General features: G+C 34.8%; 1 protein-coding gene across 3 annotated transcripts in view; it reads left to right on the top strand.

Annotated features, from left to right (window-relative positions):
* The first annotated feature begins 5,867 nt into the window (after nucleotides 1-5,867).
* The window catches only part of LOC126740326 (protein CLEC16A homolog), a 32,250-nt gene continuing 14,991 nt past the window's right edge, over nucleotides 5,868-23,126 (top strand). The window contains exons 1-11 of one of the 3 annotated variants that reach the window (XM_050446299.1): nucleotides 5,868-6,299; nucleotides 8,893-9,032; nucleotides 9,092-9,240; nucleotides 9,386-9,615; nucleotides 9,665-9,894; nucleotides 20,931-21,101; nucleotides 21,163-21,429; nucleotides 21,942-22,092; nucleotides 22,156-22,338; nucleotides 22,399-22,525; nucleotides 22,719-22,857. In XM_050446299.1, coding sequence (XP_050302256.1) covers nucleotides 6,097-6,299; nucleotides 8,893-9,032; nucleotides 9,092-9,240; nucleotides 9,386-9,615; nucleotides 9,665-9,894; nucleotides 20,931-21,101; nucleotides 21,163-21,429; nucleotides 21,942-22,092; nucleotides 22,156-22,338; nucleotides 22,399-22,525; nucleotides 22,719-22,857 — 1,990 coding nt within the window. In that variant the 5' untranslated portion in view covers nucleotides 5,868-6,096. Of the gene's footprint in view, nucleotides 6,300-8,892; nucleotides 9,033-9,091; nucleotides 9,241-9,385; nucleotides 9,616-9,664; nucleotides 9,895-20,930; nucleotides 21,102-21,162; nucleotides 21,430-21,941; nucleotides 22,093-22,155; nucleotides 22,339-22,398; nucleotides 22,526-22,718; nucleotides 22,870-23,126 lie in introns of all 3 variants that reach the window. The other 2 variants (XM_050446298.1, XM_050446297.1) reach the window with 2 other exon arrangements.

The following is a 23,126-nucleotide window of genomic DNA, read 5'->3' as shown; positions in this document are numbered from 1 at the left end:
TTTGAGTTACTTTATTTAATAATACCAATAATCAATTAGTGCTGGATCAAAATTGAAAGTTTTCTTTAAAAAATACAGAGAAACATCTGGACATGCCTTTTCCAAAATTTTAGAATGGATATGGGGAACAAACTCATAGGTCTCAAAGTAACTGCTTTTGGCAACAGATAGGGCATAGATTTCTTTTATTAACTACGAAAGGAACCCATCTTAAGATTGCATAATGTGGGCAATATGCAAAATAATAACATGCGAATTTTGCTTCAACATTAGCAAAGTGTATACATACCATTAACACCAACTGGATTTTATAATTTGGATCAATTGGTAAATGCCAATACAAGTTCCCTTAATGCTTTCCAAATATTTTTTACATTCTTATTACCGTAAAACGGGGCTACTTTGTGCAGGTTTTGAGGCATTTTTGATTCTAGGCGCTGCATTTATAATCGAATCAACTTGAAAAAAATCAAGAGTAACAATACGAGTCATACTTATAACCTGCCTTAAAATAGGGTTTTTGCAATAAACCGTTTTCGAAAAAAAAATTAAAAAGATGGGTGCCAAAGTAGCCCCGTTTGGCACCCAAACGGAAATGTGAATAAACATAATGTAGGCCCATCCTGGGGTTACTTTGGCACCAAATTGGGCTTTTTTTTAGTTTTTAAATAAATTAAATAAAACATTCAATATTTTTAATGAAATGTCTATATTCTTAAACAAAATAAACAAAACTAACAAAAAATATTTTTCTAATATGTGGCACAGTAAAAGAAAGGAACTAAATCAAAATAACATAAATATTATAATCATCTTCACATGCCTCACAGGTATAATATTTTTCTTTGGATCCCCCGTTACAAATACCACAGATCAATTTAAAACAACCATTGCATAGAATCCAGTCTGGTCCAGTATAACCAGACCAATAAGCAGCACAAATTCCGCATTCGTCTTCATTGTGGGTACTTGAGGATGATGGTAGATTGACATCTTTTAATGTCGATTTTTTAAAAAATTTTGCTTTTCCTTTGCCTTTCCCTTTTCCCGCAATCTTCTTTTTGTCATTATTTTCATTTTCAATTAGTTTTTCCTTGTCTTGCTCCTCTTTAGTTTCTTTACAATCGACTTCTTTGCCGGGAATAATTTTTCGTTCCCGCTTTCGTTTAGGGTTAGTGCTTGATTGTCCACGTGTCTCCTGAAGAAACTCTAATAAACTATCATTCAAAATATCACTCGTAGATGCATCAATTGGAGTTTTTGGCAATTTGGATAAAGGCTGCTGCGGATCATATGGACAAATTCCGGTGGCACGAAACCGGATTTTAAATTGTCTTCTACTCTTTCCTGTAGAGATATCCACAAGCGATCCAGAAGATCTGGAAAGTGTTCTTTAGGCAGAGTGCCTTTTACGCGACTGGTCTTTCTCCAATCGTCTAAAATAGCCCTCCATTTCTTTTTCATGGGAGCAAAGAAAGCCACGTCCAAAGGCTGCATAAAGTGAGTTGAATTGGGGGGTAAAGGAACCATATAAACATTATTTTCTTTAGCAGCCTTTACCACGGTTGGAAAAAAATGTGAGGCTAGGTTATCACCTAAAAGAACAACTGATTCACCATTACAATTTTCTTTGACGTGGGGCAGCAACAGTTTAAAAAACCATACTTCAAAGAGATTCATATCGAACCATCCACTGCTGCTGTTATCATAAACTGTAATTTTCGTAAATGTTGTTGGCTTTATAGACTACCATTGGTAGTAGTAGGATTTCATTTGCGCTTCCGCAGACCATTACACTTATTGCTGAACGCGAATGTTCTTGAACCCTTTTAGTACCCCTACGAACTAAAACTTTTTTGGCCCCGGGATCGTCTGTGAAATTAGTCTCATCATAGTTAAACACTTGTTTCGCAGAAATGGACTCCAGAACAGGTTTAATGTTATCAAAAAACTCCATTATATCGGCGCGCCCAACTGAAGCACGTGCACGCTTAATATTAGATGCCAATCGAATGCTAATATTATTTATGGTAATACATTTTTCAATAAAGTCGGGTCCTGGTCTATTGTTGGGCCATCCAAGAATATTTCTGCCTTGTTTTGTAACATATTTTTGCGCGATTTCTCTGGCGTCACTAACAGTAACGGGAAAACCCCAATCTGCTACCTGGTTGATGGTCTCTGAGATTAGCCTCTCCTCCTGTTGGGTAAGGATGATGCGGTGACCTACACGACCCTCATGTTTCGCAAACAGCTTATTCTGAAGAGTGCCTCTAGGTATTTTCCATGTTTTGGAAGCTCGTACTTGTGACATCCTCCCTTCTCTAACAGCTTGCAATGCATTCGCTAAATTTTGTTCAGTGTAGTTTTTATAGGGCCTCGATCCAGGCAACCTACTATAATTTCGCACCGCGGAACATACCGACTTGTCTGAACAACTCTCGGACACTGATATAACGCTTTGCCAAAGTTACCCCGTGTGCCAAAGTAGCCCCGTTTTACGATACTTTCCAAAAATGCCAAATATGCTATTTTTTCCCAACGCATGTATAATAAAATAAAGGCGGCTTCTCAGTCCTTTATAATCATCCTCGTTTTCTTCTGTATTACTCTCTTTAGTCTTGCATCAATGCTCTAACTACAAAAGCGAGCCAAGGGAAGTTAAAAAATCTCCAGCAATTGATTGACTGTTTTTGAAGGTGGTAGACAATGGTACAGTGAAAACATCTTGTCGAACTTGCATTGTCTTATTTATTACATTAAATAAATAAAACACGACGTTTCGGTTGGTAAGTATCTCCAACCGTTATCGAGTGTAAACTCAGTTAACACTTTATTAAACTTAACACTTTTACTTAAATTAACTCAGTTTACACTTGATAACGGTTAGAGATACTTACCAACTGAAACGTCGTGTTACATTAAATAAATAAGACAATGCAAGTTCGACAAGATGTTTTCAATTGATTGACTATCCAAGGTATTGACGCACTCTATAAATAGCTTGAACACTCTTTAATTTTATGCGAATCCAATAATGGATTTAATTCGAATGCATTCAGCGATTCGAAGAAATCAAAGAAGTTACATTGGAGGAAGACCAATCTTTGACAAAATAGACTTCACTTGCCAGAAACTAAGAGAAAGAGCAGGCCACCTTTCAAAACTCCAAAACCTTAAATCCAGACGACCCAACAGGACTCAACCAGCACCAACTGCCACCCGTCACCATCATTAATGTATCAAAAAGAACCCTTACCGATGCTGAACAAAAGGTGTTAAACAGAGGACTAAACTTCGCCATATCCTCAAAACCATCCTTTATAGACATAGTGTCTTCAGTAAAATCAATCCACCTACCACGTCCTGAGGCCGATGAATTTCAACACGAGGTAAGGGTTGCTCTAGACTCACTTAAAAAACAGAAACCTTCGCAGAACATCAGCAAAGAAGAGGAAACAGCTCTCAGGCATCTCAGAGTGAAAAGAACATCAAAATTCTTCCTGCAGATAAGGGCAATGCAACTGTGATTATGGACCTGGAAACCTACGAAAACAAGGTTGAGGAAGTTTTGAACAAAGGCGAATACAGGCTACTATCTAAGGATCCGACGACAACCATAGAAGGTCGAATTTACAGAGCACTTAAAAAGTACTTCTCAACATTGTCGGATGCGGTACGCTTTAGGCTGACACCACATTATAGCAAACCTCCACACCTATACGGACTGTCCAAGATTCATAAGGAGCAAATGCCTCTGCGGCCCATCACGAGCTCTAGAAATTCGCCGACATCAACAGTTTACACTTAATAACGGTTGGAGATACTTACCAACCGAAACGTCGTGTTACATTAAATAAATAAGACAATGCAAGTTCGACAAGATGTTTTCAATTGATTGACTATCCAAGGTATTGACGCACTCTATAAATAGCTTGAACACTCTTTAATTTTATGCGAATCCAATAATGCTTAAACCCTTCAACCAAAACAGGTCTTAAACAACTTATGTTATCGTAATTAAGAGAGTTTTTTTATATATATAAATTGGGAATAAAAAGTACTTTATTTGGTATGTTGTTCTCTTTTTTAACTTAATGCTTTGCCTGCGTGTTTTAACACCCAAGGAAGAAGTTTGCCTGCCCGGTATATAAAAGCGATGTTAAAAAAACGAATCAAAAACACAATCTTTAGATCAAAATCCAAAAACAAAATCAACCCATTTAGAAAATGTGCTATATATTATATATTACGTAAGACAACAAAATCTTGTGTACAAGCATCCTAAAAACTAAAAAATTCCAAATTCACTTTCAATTTCAAATTTCAAACAAACATAACATCTAAAACACTTTACCATAAAATTTACACACATTACCAAAATTAATCATAACAAAACAGATTGAGAAAAAAAAAGCATCTTTTTGATAAATTTCATTAAAAAATAAGTAAAGCTGTCAATAAAACAGAATTTAGAAGAAGTAAATTAAATTATTTAACAGGAAACAAAACTAAAACACTAAAATGATGTCAGAGCACAGGTTAAAAGGTATCATTAAAAAAATCGTCAAGGCTATAATATGCCCTGGATAATAAAAGTGATTTTAATTCCTTTTTGAATCTCTTAACTTCTAAAATTTGTCTGATACATAGAGGAACATGGTTGTAAATTTTTTTGCTAAGGTATATAAGTGAGTTCTTGGTGAGGGAGGATGTAGGTATTGGTAAGGGAAAATCGTTAACCTGGCGAGTCATATGACCAGTGTTAGAGGGAGGTTTAGGACATTTATGAATAAGAGTAGCTGTTTCTAAGATAAAGAGAGAAAAAAGAGTTAGGATTTTTTGAGATATAAAGAGAGGTTTACAAGAATCTCTTAACCCAGCGGAACATAGGTATCTAACTGCCTTTTTTTGAATCACAAAAATTATGTTTAATAATCCCTTGTTGCTTAAACCCCAAAAAGGCAAGCCATAACGAAGGTGGGACTCAATAAGAGAAAAGTACACTGAACGTGCAACTACCCCTCCCAGCTCATGCCCCGCCATTCTTACTGCAAAGCATCCAGAGGATAATTTTGATGCAAGATTTAGGATATGATCTTCGAAGCGAAGGCGACCATCAATAATAATACCAAGGAACTTACAGCTTTCTTTGTTTTGCAAGGGGGAGTTTTCACTAAACATAAGGCCCTGAACGTCACACTTAAATCCCATAATAAAGGTTTTGCCCACATTAAATACAAGCCTGTTTGCAGCACACCACTCCGATAAAATCTTATGATTCTTAAAAACCTGGGCTCTAACATTATCAGAATCTCTATGATTCCATAAAATGGTGGTATCATCAGCAAACTGAACCACTTTGCCCTACAGTTTTAATGAACCCAAATCATTTACATAGAGCAAAAATAATAGTGGTCCTAACACTGAACCCTGAGGTACTCCAGTTTTAAGGGATCTGGAATCGGATAAACATCCAGATACTGTAACTCTTTGGGTACGATTAGACAGATAGGATTCCAGCCATTGCAATGCCACACCTCTAAAGCCATAATTATTGAGCTTAGACAGCAGTATTCCATGATCTACACAATCAAATGCCTTGGATAAATCGCAAAACACTGCCGCCGCGGACTTTCCAGAATTTAAGGACACATAGACACTCTCCAAAAAGCCGAGTTTTAAAAAGTTGGGATTAAGCCATTGTTCAACGTAACAAGAGTCCAACCGAATCAGATTTCCCAATTATTTATAAAACTAAAATTAAAAAATTATTTCTATCGCACGCACAGAACAAATGGAAAAGCCATTTTTAAAACCCACAAATCTCAAGAGTCAGCTGTTAACTGTCAAACACACATGTCACTTGTCAGACACAGCTACAAAGTTCTGTTATATTTATTGATATTTTTTTTACCCAATAAACTAAATTTTTAATAATAAAGAAAAATAGTTGAATTATCAACGCGTCATTTATGAGGCACGTTTGATGCCCCATGCGTGGACGCGTATATTAATTAAATACATCTGTGATGCCATGTAATTTAAACAGGTCCTCACCACTTATCCTTGTAAAAGTGGGTCTTAGTTTCCGAGATGTTTCGTAGCAGAAGTTGGTTTGGGGGCGGGTGGGGTCGCCCCAAAAATCCCCACTCGCTGGAACATCTCAAATACTTGTACAATGTCCTATCTAGGAACCAAACGGTGTCTGAGAGTAATCGAGGATTACTTGTCGAGACGTTGAGGTCCATTGCGGAAATTTTGATTTGGGGAGATCAAAATGATTCTTCTGTTTTTGAGTAAGTTGAAATAGTTAGTAGTAATTTGTGTATATTATAGTAAATGTATATAAAATTTGTTAAAAACTCAATTGTACTGTAATGGGTCAGAATTTAAGAATCAACCGCATTTAATATTTAAAGGTTTAGAAGTTGACGTCTTGGAGTTCAGTGGGTTGTATGCAAAGTAACTGTAAACACTTTGAGGGTTGCCCCACATTAATTCTAAATTAACTGTTTAGCCAATTGTATTACTTTTATCATTGTTTAGTTTACTGTTGATATTGACAAAATTTCCATTTTAACAAGACCATAATAAAACTAAACAAATAAATTGGCTAATGATTAGAAAAACATGTACCATAGTGCCAAAAAAAAGGAACATTAAATCATTAAAATTTAAGTAGGGAATTGTCTCCTGGTCTATTACAGTAATAAATTACTTATAAAATTAACTTTGACAACATTATTCTAATAGACCAAGAGATTTAGGAGATTTTGCTGTCCCAGTTTTTTTTTTGGCACTATGGTACTTTTGTAAAAAAAAAACCTAATGGCATGGTATTTAAAACTATTTTTATCAAGCAATGGTAGATTTAGAGCAAAATGTACTTGCTAATAAAAAAATGTACAGTTCAAAATTCAGATGACATAGTAGTTATAGTACCTTTAGTTGACAAGCTTATTTAAATGAGAATAAGTGTATTTTTATCAAGAGAAACTTGCCAAACAGTATTGTCATAGCACAATATATTGAATCAGAATAATTTGACAGTCACACTATATTGAATGTTCACATCAAATTTTCTGTAAATTTTCTTACCTATCTGGGAACATTACAGGAATATTCAAGTGTCTGTGTCAGAGATTTGAATATTCCTGGTACATTTGCTGAATATTAATTTTCTTTTTAGCCCACTTTTCTATGTTAAGGTCTCCTATTCATAACCATGTCATGCCCTTGTTTTCCTATTTTTAGCAAATGAAAATTAAATTTCTCATATCGATCATAAAGTTAGAATTTATAAGTTAATTCAGCCTTTTCTTTTTTTAGTTCGAGGGTTTTGTAAATATAAATTGCTTAAAACTTTAATTTGTTATTCACCAATAAAATTAGCAAAAGAACCTAAACCACCTTCAGTGAAATTTCTCTTAACTCTACACACTTACCTTCAAGCCTGTCTTTAGGAGTACCTCTCGGTTACATAAAAGAAAATATTTAAATTTAAATTTAAAATTTTAAAAATGTTGAAAGGAACAAGAAATGATTTTACATGAAACCTTTGAAGTATATCTTGATTATTCTGTGAAAATATTTCAAAAATTTTACAAAATTTGGGTAATTACCGATACCAAACCTCTGACATAGCCAAAGTATACATGAAAGTATTTAATAAAAACATAATGTAATAGCATTTATTAATGTGAAATTTTGTTAAAGATACTTTAATCTTTTTGGTATTTTTATTTTCAAAAAATTCAGATAGACAGTTCCATATTTTAATAACCATATGTGTACAGTTCCTATTTATATATGTGACATATTATACAGAAAATTTTTATGCTAGTGTTGTACTCCTGATCACATTGTAACTGCTTAAAGAAAGAAATTATATTTAATAAACACTATACTCTCACAAATATATCAGCGATAAAGTCTATATAATGTTTGTAATAAAAGCTCGTCTACATGTTTTTAATGGTAATATTTAAAAAAAGGACCTAAAAAGCTTTTTTGAAGAATAAAAATTCTGCTGCTTATTACACTATTTCCCTAAAAAACTACACAAAAGCATATGACAATTGTATAGCACCAACGCCAATCTTATTTCTTATAAGAGTCAATGCAAAACAAAATCTTAAAATACTAAGGGCCACTTGACCCAATACAATCTCTTGTCAATAGTTACTCTTAAGAAAGGTAGTGTTTTATTATTATTGTACAGGAGATATAGCCGAGAACCCAGGATAGATCCTTATAGCACACCTTGTATAATTTTTTTAATTTAAAAATACCGTCTTCCCAATGTGAGTTTATTTCAGTGACTCTCTGTTGCCTACTACTTAAATATGATTTGAATTGTAATGCTGTTTCCTTTATGCCATATCTTTCCTGTTTAACGAGAAGCAGGGTGTGATCAACACTGTCAGAGGCCTTTGACAGGTCCAAACTCAAAGCCGCTGTAACCCACTTATCATTGAGTGATTTTACTATAATAAGCTCTTGAGCTTTTATAATTTCAAGAAAAGTTATGTTAGTAAGAACCGAATTTTGTATGGTCCAGTATTTCTTTTCAAATAATTAAATTTAGATTTTTCCTTCGGTTATCATAATTTTTTTAAAAAGAATCTTTTTTCAAGGCGTATAATAAGAGAAAATATTTAAAAAATGATCAATTTTTTTCGAAGACATGAGGGAAATTGTAACTATAACTTCATTATTGATTATTTTATTATTATCTTGACACAATATGACTACCGACCAAGAAAAGTTACTCCATATTCAATCTCAAAACACACCATTTTATGGGTTAATTTTAATATTAAAATTTGTAGATATATTATCTCGTAACCTACCAGTAAAGGACTACTATACCAATGTTATTCTTTTCAGTTTTTTTCTGGAAAAAAACATGTTGTCCTTCTTCCTAAGGATAATGAGACAAAGATGCGGCGGCTCAAACTATGTATGTGTTCAACTGTTACAAACCTTAAACATTTTGTTTGAAAATATTCGAAATGAAACGTCTTTATGTAAGTCTTATTGTTACATTCAAGATATTTCATTACAGATCATTTACTTTATCTTTTAGACTATTTGTTATCGAACAACCATGTTAACTCAATAATAGTACATAAGTTTGACTTCTCGGACGAGGAAGTGATGGCCTATTACATTTCATTTTTAAAAACCTTGAGCCTGAAGCTCAACGCTCATACAATCCATTTTTTCTACAATGAGGTAAGTGTAACCAACACAAACTTGTTTTTTTACATTTGCAAACTGAGAGTTACCTCTTTAAATGTTGTAAATGAATTACTGCAAATTTAATTTAATTCTATGCCTATTACTACTTAAAACCCTTTCTTTAATCAATTCTTTTTAGCACACAAATGATTTCCCTTTATACACAGAAGCGATAAAATTCTTCAATCATCCAGAATCGATGGTACGCATAGCGGTGCGTACTTTAACATTAAACGTGTACAAAGTCGAGGATGCCAGTATGTTGGCTTTTATACGCGATAGAACTGCCGCGCCATATTTTTCAAATATCGTTTGGTTTATTGGGAAACATATCCAGGAACTGGACGCTTGTGTGAGAAATGAAGCTGAGTAAGTTTGTTTATGCTATTATAGGGTTTTGCTTAAGCTCCTTTTTTAGTCATAGCTCTCAAAATAGACTGGCGGATCTTGTGGCTGAACATCTGGATCATTTGCACTATCTTAATGACATTTTATGCCTTAATATAACTGATTTAAATCACGTTTTGACCGATCATTTACTGCATAAGCTTCTTATACCTTTGTATATTTATTCGTTGGCGGCTCTACGGAGGAAATCGTCGATTCCGGAGGGGGTAAATCAAACTGTGGCAAAAATTCTTAGTAAAAGTAAGTAAAAATATTCATGTATTTTTTTATAAGTTTTTTTCTAATATACAGAATATGGTAGATATAACTTTTTCAATGCGGTTTTAAAACACTTATGTTTTATCGAGTTAATTTGGCTTCTATATTCATGAAGAAACTGTAGTATAAAAGCTAAATAAATTAAGGGGATGATGATCTCAGAAAATAGTCAAATTTTAAAAATAATCACCATTTTTCAAGCGTCTTATTTACGAAAAACTCCATTTAAAATTCAGATTTAAAACATGGATAAAAATAGAAGTCTTATATTAGCAAAAAAAAGGTTACATGGTAATACAGAGCGCAGTCTAGCTAACGTACAATCTTACTACAAAATCTACTTCAGTATTTAAATCTACAATAACGTTTAAGATGCAAATTACAAATAAATCCAAATGTCAAGGAAAAACAAGAAATAATACTCAAAAAAATACAAAATTAATTAAATGAACCTAAACCTAGGTACTTTTTTAGAAACAAATCGTGTAAATATAAGAAATAATTATTCATGCTTTTCTTTGTTCATTAGGGTTTTCTTATATTGATTTTTAAATTGTTGTTCACTTAAAATTTTTATATTTAATTGTAAAGAGTTTAACAGTTTTATGCATTTTATATTTATAGTAGTTTGATGCTGGGGCATTGTTAATATCATTATTATTTCGAATATTTACGAAAAACAACATTATTTTTAATTTTAGCAGGCATGGATGGTTTAGTAACTATTTTTATAAAGAAAGTTCTTATATCTACGATTCTTTATCGTTAATAAATTCAAGTTATTAATGGTTATGTATGAGATATATGGTCATATTTTTTGAGTTTGTTAATAAAATATTTTGTATTTTTTAAATGCAATATTTATTAGAAGCATCTAAACATGGACCGTAACTAAACTCGCAGTAGTTTAGGTTAGACAACACAAGTGACTCTTTAACGTGATACTTTAACGATGAGTATGATTTTTGCGTCAACACCTTACATTCTTTAAACTGTAGATTAGAATAACACACTCTCTTTCATTTTTTGCAGATTTTACAATAGGAAGTCTAGTATTATTAATATCAATATTTAAATTTAGGCTCAGAAAATTATGATTGACAATGATTCAGGAGACTCAGATTGGTTTATATGCCCAAAAGGAGGTAAAAAGTCCACTTTTTCACTTTCTACCGCATCTTACCTCCCAGGAACATTTTGGATCATTATGAAATTGCACTTTTCTTACGTATTTATGAATTTTACAAACGGGAGAAATAATTTCATAGTGATCGTCAAAGACTCATGAGACTCAGAATGGTTTAAATGCCCAAAAGGGGGTAAAAAGTCCACTTTTTCACTTTCTACCGCATCTCACCTCTCAGGAACATTCTGGATCATTATAAAATTGCACTTTTCTTACGTATTCATGAATTTTACAAACGGGAGAAATCATTTCATACCGATCGTCAAAGACTTATGAGACTCAGATTGGTTTAAATGCCCAAAAGGGGGTAAAAAGTCCACTTTTTCACTTTCTACCGCATCTCACCTCTCAGGAACATTTTGGATCATTATGAAATTGCACTTTTCTTATGTATTTATGAATTTTACAAACGGGAGAAATAATTTCATAATGATCGTCAAAGTCTCATAAGACTCAGATTGGTTTAAATGCCCAAAAGGGGGTAAAAAGTCCACATTTTCACTTTCTACCGCATCTCACCTCTCAGAAACATTCTGGATCTTTATGAAATTGCACTTTTCTTACGTATTTATGAATTTTACAGACGGGAGAAATAATTTCATACCGATCGTCAAAGACTTATGAGACTCAGATTGGTTTAAATGCCCAAAAGGGGGTGAAAAGTCCATTTTTTCACTTTCTACCGCATCTCACCTCTCAGAAACATTCTGGATCATTATCAAATTGCACTTTTCTTACGTATTTATGAATTTTACAAACGGGAGAAATAATTTCATAGTGATCGTCAAAGACTCATGAGACTCAGAATGGTTTAAATGCCCAAAAGGGGGTAAAAAGTCCACTTTTTCACTTTCTACCGCATCTCACCTCTCAGGAACATTCTGGATCATTATGAAATTGCACTTTTCTTATGTACTTATGAATTTTACAGACGAGAGAAATAATTTCATACCGATCGTCAAAGACTCATAACACTCAGATTGGTTTAAATGCCCAAAAGGGGGTAAAAAGTCCACTTTTTCACTTTCTACCGCATCTCACCTCTCAGGAACATTCTGGATCATTATGAAATTGCACTTTTCTTATGTACTTATGAATTTTACAGACGAGAGAAATAATTTCATACCGATCGTCAAAGACTCATAACACTCAGATTGGTTTAAATGCCCAAAAGGGGGTAAAAAGTCCACTTTTTCACTTTCTACCGCATCTCACCTCTCAGGAACATTCTGGATCATTATGAAATTGCACTTTTCTTATGTACTTATGAATTTTACAGACGAGAGAAATAATTTCATACCGATCGTCAAAGACTCATAACACTCAGATTGGTTTAAATGCCCAAAAGGGGGTAAAAAGTCCACTTTTTCACTTTCTACCGCATCTCACCTCTCAGGAACATTCTGGATCATTATGAAATTGCACTTTTCTTATGTACTTATGAATTTTACAGACGAGAGAAATAATTTCATACCGATCGTCAAAGACTCATAACACTCAGATTGGTTTAAATGCCCAAAAGGGGGTAAAAAGTCCACTTTTTCACTTTCTACCGCATCTCACCTCTCAGGAACATTCTGGATCATTATGAAATTGCACTTTTCTTACGTATTTATGAATTTTACAAACGGGAGAAATAATTTCATACCGATCGTCAAAGACTCATAAGACTCAGAATGGTTTAAATGCCCAAAAGGGGGTAAAAAGTCCACTTTTTCACTTTCTACCGCATTTCACCTCTCAGGAACATTTTGGATCATTGTGAAATTGCTTTTTTCTTACGTATTTATGAATTTTACAAACGGGAGAAATAATTTCATACCGATCGTCAAAGACTCATAAGACTCAGAATGGTTTAAATGCCCAAAAGGGGGTAAAAAGTCCACTTTTTCACTTTCTACCGCATCTCACCTCTCGGGGACATTCTGGATCATTATGAAATTGCACTTTTCTTACGTATTTATGAATTTTACAAACGGGAGAAATAATTTCATACCGATCGTCAAAGACTCATAAGACTCAGAATGGTTTAAATGCCCAAAAGGGGGTAAAAGGTCCACTTTTTCACTTTCTACCGCATCTCACCTCCCAGGAACATTTTAGATCATTATGAAATTGCACTTTTCTTACGTATTTATGAATTTTACAAACGGGAGAAATAATTTCATAGTGATCGTCAAAGACTCATGAGACTCAGAATGGTTTAAATGCCCAAAAGGGGGTAAAAAGTCCACTTTTTCACTTTCTACCGCATCTCACCTCTCAGGAACATTCTGGATTATTATGAAATTGCACTTTTCTTATGTACTTATGAATTTTACAGACGAGAGAAATAATTTCATACCGATCGTCAAAGACTCATAACACTCAGATTGGTTTAAATGCCCAAAAGGGGGTAAAAAGTCCACTTTTTCACTTTCTACCGCATCTCACCTCTCAGGAACATTCTGGATCATTATGAAATTGCACTTTTCTTATGTACTTATGAATTTTACAGACGAGAGAAATAATTTCATACCGATCGTCAAAGACTCATAACACTCAGATTGGTTTAAATGCCCAAAAGGGGGTAAAAAGTCCACTTTTTCACTTTCTACCGCATCTCACCTCTCAGGAACATTCTGGATCATTATGAAATTGCACTTTTCTTATGTACTTATGAATTTTACAGACGAGAGAAATAATTTCATACCGATCGTCAAAGACTCATAACACTCAGATTGGTTTAAATGCCCAAAAGGGGGTAAAAAGTCCACTTTTTCACTTTCTACCGCATCTCACCTCTCAGGAACATTCTGGATCATTATGAAATTGCACTTTTCTTATGTACTTATGAATTTTACAGACGAGAGAAATAATTTCATACCGATCGTCAAAGACTCATAACACTCAGATTGGTTTAAATGCCCAAAAGGGGGTAAAAAGTCCACTTTTTCACTTTCTACCGCATCTCACCTCTCAGGAACATTTTGGATCATTGTGAAATTGCTTTTTTCTTACGTATTTATGAATTTTACAAACGGGAGAAATAATTTCATAGTGATCGTCAAAGACTCATGAGACTCAGAATGGTTTAAATGCCCAAAAGGGGGTAAAAAGTCCACTTTTTCACTTTCTACCGCATCTCACCTCTCAGGAACATTCTGGATTATTATGAAATTGCACTTTTCTTATGTACTTATGAATTTTACAGACGAGAGAAATAATTTCATACCGATCGTCAAAGACTCATAACACTCAGATTGGTTTAAATGCCCAAAAGGGGGTAAAAAGTCCACTTTTTCACTTTCTACCGCATCTCACCTCTCAGGAACATTCTGGATCATTATGAAATTGCACTTTTCTTATGTACTTATGAATTTTACAGACGAGAGAAATAATTTCATACCGATCGTCAAAGACTCATAACACTCAGATTGGTTTAAATGCCCAAAAGGGGGTAAAAAGTCCACTTTTTCACTTTCTACCGCATCTCACCTCTCAGGAACATTCTGGATCATTATGAAATTGCACTTTTCTTACGTATTTATGAATTTTACAAACGGGAGAAATAATTTCATACCGATCGTCAAAGACTCATAAGACTCAGAATGGTTTAAATGCCCAAAAGGGGGTAAAAAGTCCACTTTTTCACTTTCTACCGCATTTCACCTCTCAGGAACATTTTGGATCATTGTGAAATTGCTTTTTTCTTACGTATTTATGAATTTTACAAACGGGAGAAATAATTTCATACCGATCGTCAAAGACTCATAAGACTCAGAATGGTTTAAATGCCCAAAAGGGGGTAAAAAGTCCACTTTTTCACTTTCTACCGCATCTCACCTCTCGGGGACATTCTGGATCATTATGAAATTGCACTTTTCTTACGTATTTATGAATTTTACAAACGGGAGAAATAATTTCATACCGATCGTCAAAGACTCATAACACTCAGAATGGTTTAAATGCCCAAAAGGGGGTAAAAAGTCCACTTTTTCACTTTCTACCGCATTTCACCTCTCAGGAACATTTTGGATCATTGTGAAATTGCTTTTTTCTTACGTATTTATGAATTTTACAAACGGGAGAAATAATTTCATACCGATCGTCAAAGACTCATAAGACTCAGAATGGTTTAAATGCCCAAAAGGGGGTAAAAAGTCCACTTTTTCACTTTCTACCGCATCTCACCTCTCGGGGACATTCTGGATCATTATGAAATTGCACTTTTCTTACGTATTTATGAATTTAACAAACGGGAGAAATAATTTCATACCGATCGTCAAAGACTCATAACACTCAGATTGGTTTAAATGCCCAAAAGGGGGTAAAAAGTCCACTTTTTCACTTTCTACCGCATCTCACCTCTCAGGAACATTCTGGATCATTATGAAATTGCACTTTTCTTACGTATTTATGAATTTTACAAACGGGAGAAATAATTTCATACCGATCGTCAAAGACTCATAAGACTCAGAATGGTTTAAATGCCCAAAAGGGGGTAAAAGGTCCACTTTTTCACTTTCTACCGCATCTCACCTCCCAGGAACATTTTAGATCATTATGAAATTGCACTTTTCTTACGTATTTATGAATTTTACAAACGGGAGAAATAATTTCATAGTGATCGTCAAAGACTCATGAGACTCAGAATGGTTTAAATGCCCAAAAGGGGGTAAAAAGTCCACTTTTTCACTTTCTACCGCATCTCACCTCTCAGGAACATTCTGGATTATTATGAAATTGCACTTTTCTTATGTACTTATGAATTTTACAGACGAGAGAAATAATTTCATACCGATCGTCAAAGACTCATAACACTCAGATTGGTTTAAATGCCCAAAAGGGGGTAAAAAGTCCACTTTTTCACTTTCTACCGCATCTCACCTCTCAGGAACATTCTGGATCATTATGAAATTGCACTTTTCTTATGTACTTATGAATTTTACAGACGAGAGAAATAATTTCATACCGATCGTCAAAGACTCATAACACTCAGATTGGTTTAAATGCCCAAAAGGGGGTAAAAAGTCCACTTTTTCACTTTCTACCGCATCTCACCTCTCAGGAACATTCTGGATCATTATGAAATTGCACTTTTCTTATGTACTTATGAATTTTACAGACGAGAGAAATAATTTCATACCGATCGTCAAAGACTCATAACACTCAGATTGGTTTAAATGCCCAAAAGGGGGTAAAAAGTCCACTTTTTCACTTTCTACCGCATCTCACCTCTCAGGAACATTCTGGATCATTATGAAATTGCACTTTTCTTATGTACTTATGAATTTTACAGACGAGAGAAATAATTTCATACCGATCGTCAAAGACTCATAACACTCAGATTGGTTTAAATGCCCAAAAGGGGGTAAAAAGTCCACTTTTTCACTTTCTACCGCATCTCACCTCTCAGGAACATTCTGGATCATTATGAAATTGCACTTTTCTTATGTACTTATGAATTTTACAGACGAGAGAAATAATTTCATACCGATCGTCAAAGACTCATAACACTCAGAATGGTTTAAATGCCCAAAAGGGGGTAAAAAGTCCACTTTTTCACTTTCTACCGCATTTCACCTCTCAGGAACATTTTGGATCATTGTGAAATTGCTTTTTTCTTACGTATTTATGAATTTTACAAACGGGAGAAATAATTTCATACCGATCGTCAAAGACTCATAAGACTCAGAATGGTTTAAATGCCCAAAAGGGGGTAAAAAGTCCACTTTTTCACTTTCTACCGCATCTCACCTCTCGGGGACATTCTGGATCATTATGAAATTGCACTTTTCTTACGTATTTATGAATTTTACAAACGGGAGAAATAATTTCATACCGATCGTCAAAGACTCATAAGACTCAGAATGGTTTAAATGCCCAAAAGGGGGTAAAAAGTCCACTTTTTCACTTTCTACCGCATTTCACCTCTCAGGAACATTTTGGATCATTGTGAAATTGCTTTTTTCTTACGTATTTATGAATTTTACAAACGGGAGAAATAATTTCATACCGATCGTCAAAGACTCATAAGACTCAGAATGGTTTAAATGCCCAAAAGGGGGTAAAAAGTCCACTTTTTCACTTTCTACCGCATCTCACCTCTCGGGGACATTCTGGATCATTATGAAATTGCACTTTTCTTACGTATTTATGAATTTTACAAACGGGAGAAATAATTTCATACCGATCGTCAAAGACTCATAACACTCAGAATGGTTTAAATGCCCAAAAGGGGGTAAAAAGTCCACTTTTTCACTTTCTACCGCATTTCACCTCTCAGGAACATTTTGGATCATTGTGAAATTGCTTTTTTCTTACGTATTTATGAATTTTACAAACGGGAGAAATAATTTCATACCGATCGTCAAAGACTCATAAGACTCAGAATGGTTTAAATGCCCAAAAGGGGGTAAAAAGTCCACTTTTTCACTTTCTACCGCATCTCACCTCTCGGGGACATTCTGGATCATTATGAAATTGCACTTTTCTTACGTATTTATGAATTTTACAAACGGGAGAAATAATTTCATACCGATCGTCAAAGACTCATAAGACTCAGAATGGTTTAAATGCCCAAAAGGGGGTAAAAAGTCCACTTTTTCACTTTCTACCGCATCTCACCTCTCGGGGACATTCTGGATCATTATGAAATTGCACTTTTCTTACGTATTTATGAATTTAACAAACGGGAGAAATAATTTCATACCGATCGTCAAAGACTCATAACACTCAGATTGGTTTAAATGCCCAAAAGGGGGTAAAAAGTCCACTTTTTCACTTTCTACCGCATCTCACCTCTCAGGAACATTCTGGATCATTATGAAATTGCACTTTTCTTACGTATTTATGAATTTTACAAACGGGAGAAATAATTTCATACCGATCGTCAAAGACTCATAAGACTCAGAATGGTTTAAATGCCCAAAAGGGGGTAAAAGGTCCACTTTTTCACTTTCTACCGCATCTCACCTCCCAGGAACATTTTAGATCATTATGAAATTGCACTTTTCTTACGTATTTATGAATTTTACAAACGGGAGAAATAATTTCATAGTGATCGTCAAAGACTCATGAGACTCAGAATGGTTTAAATGCCCAAAAGGGGGTAAAAAGTCCACTTTTTCACTTTCTACCGCATCTCACCTCTCAGGAACATTCTGGATTATTATGAAATTGCACTTTTCTTATGTACTTATGAATTTTACAGACGAGAGAAATAATTTCATACCGATCGTCAAAGACTCATAACACTCAGATTGGTTTAAATGCCCAAAAGGGGGTAAAAAGTCCACTTTTTCACTTTCTACCGCATCTCACCTCTCAGGAACATTCTGGATCATTATGAAATTGCACTTTTCTTATGTACTTATGAATTTTACAGACGAGAGAAATAATTTCATACCGATCGTCAAAGACTCATAACACTCAGATTGGTTTAAATGCCCAAAAGGGGGTAAAAAGTCCACTTTTTCACTTTCTACCGCATCTCACCTCTCAGGAACATTCTGGATCATTATGAAATTGCACTTTTCTTATGTACTTATGAATTTTACAGACGAGAGAAATAATTTCATACCGATCGTCAAAGACTCATAACACTCAGATTGGTTTAAATGCCCAAAAGGGGGTAAAAAGTCCACTTTTTCACTTTCTACCGCATCTCACCTCTCAGGAACATTCTGGATCATTATCAAATTGCACTTTTCTTACGTATTTATGAATTTTACAAACGGGAGAAATAATTTCATACCGATCGTCAAAGACTCATAAGACTCAGAATGGTTTAAATGCCCAAAAGGGGGTAAAAAGTCCACTTTTTCACTTTCTACCGCATCTCACCTCTCAGGAACATTCTGGATCATTATCAAATTGCACTTTTCTTACGTATTTATGAATTTTACAAACGGGAGAAATAATTTCATACCGATCGTCAAAGACTCATAAGACTCAGAATGGTTTAAATGCCCAAAAGGGGGTAAAAAGTCCACTTTTTCACTTTCTACCGCATCTCACCTCTCGGGGACATTCTGGATCATTATGAAATTGCACTTTTCTTACGTATTTATGAATTTAACAAACGGGAGAAATAATTTCATACCGATCGTCAAAGACTCATAAGACTCAGAATGGTTTAAATGCCCAAAAGGGGGTAAAAAGTCCACTTTTTCACTTTCTACCGCATCTCACCTCTCAGGAACATTCTGGATCATTATGAAATTGCACTTTTCTTATGTACTTATGAATTTTACAGACGAGAGAAATAATTTCATACCGATCGTCAAAGACTCATAACACTCAGATTGGTTTAAATGCCCAAAAGGGGGTAAAAAGTCCACTTTTTCACTTTCTACCGCATCTCACCTCTCAGGAACATTCTGGATCATTATGAAATTGCACTTTTCTTATGTACTTATGAATTTTACAGACGAGAGAAATAATTTCATACCGATCGTCAAAGACTCATAACACTCAGATTGGTTTAAATGCCCAAAAGGGGGTAAAAAGTCCACTTTTTCACTTTCTACCGCATCTCACCTCTCAGGAACATTCTGGATCATTATGAAATTGCACTTTTCTTACGTATTTATGAATTTTACAAACGGGAGAAATAATTTCATAGTGATCGTCAAAGACTCATGAGACTCAGAATGGTTTAAATGCCCAAAAGGGGGTAAAAAGTCCACTTTTTCACTTTCTACCGCATCTCACCTCTCAGGAACATTCTGGATCATTATGAAATTGCACTTTTCTTACGTATTTATGAATTTTACAGAAGGGAGAAATAATTTCATACCGATCGTCAAAGACTCATAAGACTCAGATTGGTTTAAATGCCCAAAAGGGGGTAAAAAGTCCACTTTTTCACTTTCTACCGCATCTCACCTCTCAGAAACATTCTGGATCATTATGAAATTGCACTTTTCTTACGTATTTATGAATTTTACAAACGGGAGAAATAATTTCATACCAATCGTCAAAGACTCATAAGACTCAGATTGGTTTTAATGCCCAAAAGGGGGTAAAAAGTCCACTTTTTCACTTTCTACCGCATCTCACCTCTCAGGAACATTCTGGATCATTATGAAATTGCACTTTTCTTACGTATTTATGAATTTTACAAACGGGAGAAATAATTTCATACTAATCGTCAAAGACTCATAAGACTCAGATTGGTTTTAATGCCCAAAAGGGGGTAAAAAGTCCACTTTTTCACTTTCTACCGCATCTCACCTCTCAGGAACATTTTGGATCATTGTGAAATTGCACTTTTCTTACGTATTTATGAATTTTACAAACGGGAGAAATAATTTCATAGTGATCGTCAAAGACTCATGAGACTCAGAATGGTTTAAATGCCCAAAAGGGGGTAAAAAGTCCACTTTTTCACTTTCTACCGCATTTCACCTCTCAGGAACATTTTGGATCATTATGAAATTGCACTTTTCTTATGTATTTATGAATTTTACAAACGGGAGAAACAATTTCATACCGATCGTCAAAGTCTCATAAGACTCAGATTAGTTTAAATGCCTAAAAGGGGGTAAAAAGTCCACTTTTTCACTTTCTACTGCATCTCACCTCTCAGGAACATTCTGGATCATTATGAAATTGCACTTTTCTTAGTGGTGTATTGTGTGGGTTTTTCTAGACGAACTTTCTCATTAAAATTATAAAATTCTAGCTGAAAAAGCGAAAAAAGAAACACTCGTTTTGGGTTACTTTGGCGCCATCTACTTTTAGTATCTTTTTTTTCATCGTAGCAATTCGATTCAATGATAAAAGTTGTAGAAAATGATTCCTCCATTTGCCCGTTATACTTTTAACACCTGTTCTTCTTCTTTAGGCTCCACAGGTCCGGACTCGCCAAGACTACAAGACCCCACTTCCGGTAGGGTCTCGTGCGTTGTGGCCCTATTTTTACTATCCCAAGTCTTTTTGATCATTTCCCACTCGCCGTTAGTACAAACGCTCGCCTGGATCATCTTGAAAACCGACCGGACAGTATTTGAAAAAGGTTAAAATTCCTCTTTTTTTTTTGATACTACACACGCTCAGTCTTCACACGTATTTTTTAGGTGTGAACAAACTCTTAGAGCACTACGAGATGGAGAAAAAACAACTCGAGGAGAGCTTGAGCGACGAGGCGAGTGCCAGTTCCATCGTCGAAGATTTACGAAACATCACCGACGAGGAAAAGGAGAAATTGGCGAAAAACCCTTCGGAAAATGTCGCGTCGGAAAAGCCGTTTTTGGAGACGGTGTACAGTGCTTTGGACTGTTCGGAAAACGATTATGCGGCCCTGTTAGCTCTGTGTTTGTTGTTCGCTATGGCAAACAATAAAGGTAATTATGAACATTATTAAACCAGATTTATTCAGAGGAAAGTGTTTATTTATATGTATCTCGGCAGAGTGGTTTTTGGCATATTAGTCATCATTAGTGCTAATATAGGGAAAATGATTTTTATTAAGGTGGAAATCAATAAAACCATAAAATATAGAAAACCTAGCCACACTGGAACAATCATACACAATGAGTCATTCCATCCTTTTTCACATAAAGAGTAGCGGCTTTAAATAGTTATGTAAATAGAGCACACTTAATCCTTCAATAAGTTACTTCTAAAAATTACAATTGACGGAATTTTCTTAAAGTTATTTATATCACTAATGAGCTCACCAATAATCTGTCATGTTTAACTAGTAAACCTCAATAGACTCCATCTTATATAGAAAAACTAATTGATGCTATTTTAAGTTGCCTTTATAAAAAAATCACTTTCAGTTAGCACTGAAGATGGCTCATTCGCCGAAAGCACTCTGCAACATTTGAATTTCTAATATTTATTCTTACAGGTGTCACATCAGAGTTAATAGGGCAAGTACTAAAACCAAAAAAGTCCTTCATACTAAAATCTTCGACCAAGGACGTTAAGTATTCATATAACGTGCCTCTTGTAGAAAAACTGCTTGTTATAATTACCTTGGCTTGTCAGCCTACTTGTAGGTGAGCAAATCATAAACGTTCACCCCAAAAAAAATACCCAAATAACTTATAACAATATTTTAGGGTAAGATTGGTGACCTTAGAAGTAGCCCTAAAACTTCTCCTGCAGCTGGTAATATGCGACGGTAAAAATATCCTATTGGACCCGCACAGGGCCACGATAGAATCTACTAAATCCCAAAGTATGGCACTGCTAAGGAACTTTTATAAAAGTGAAGAGATATTTTTAGATATGTTCGAACACGAGTGAGTAGCACGAAAGATGGATGTTCGCACTTTTATTGGTGTTAATGCATTTTTTTTTAGATACTGTGATATGTCAAAATCCTGTTTGAATGTCGAGTGGTTATGCATGGATAGTGCAATTTTATTGCCGCCTACAGGCACGCCCATGACTGGGATCGATTTTGTTAAAAGACTACCATGCGGTGAGGTAAGACACTTGTGTGTGAATTATTGAGAGTATTAATTTGAAAAGAAAAAGAAAGGGTAATGACATAGCTTTATCAGCATTTATTATTTATAGCATCTTATTCTGCAAGACTTTGTATATAATTAAGGTTACATTTTCATTCTTACATCCCCATCCCATCTAAATTTCAACACTCCTTCTCTATTGCTTTCAGAGCGAAAAAGCGAGAAGAGCCATCCGCTTATTCTTTCTAATGCGTAACACCGTTCTAACCTTAAACGGCGAGATCGAGTCTCAACTTCCGCTAACCAATCCCCAGAGCTGCGTACAAATCGAACAGGCGCTGGACTTGAGTATATCTCGTTGTGTGTCCTAAGCCACATGAATTAGCAATTACTAGTCTTTATTATGTGTGTGTGTTTGTTTGTTTTTTAGTTGTTTCCACTTTTATGGCACCAGCATGGATATTTTAGCCGATTTTCAGCGTCGAATTGGTAAGAATCGCGGTTACTCTTTTGGTTGACAGGTATACTAAATATACTTAACAGCAGCACAAGCTCCTCCCACTTACAAGCATCATGAAGAGCGAAATAACTATACGCCGCGTCAGCACGTCCTACTA

Source organism: Anthonomus grandis, chromosome 9 (genome assembly GCF_022605725.1).
Source record: "Anthonomus grandis grandis chromosome 9, icAntGran1.3, whole genome shotgun sequence".
Lineage (NCBI taxonomy): Eukaryota > Metazoa > Arthropoda > Insecta > Coleoptera > Curculionidae > Anthonomus > Anthonomus grandis.
This window is presented reverse-complemented; position numbering and strand designations above follow the sequence as displayed.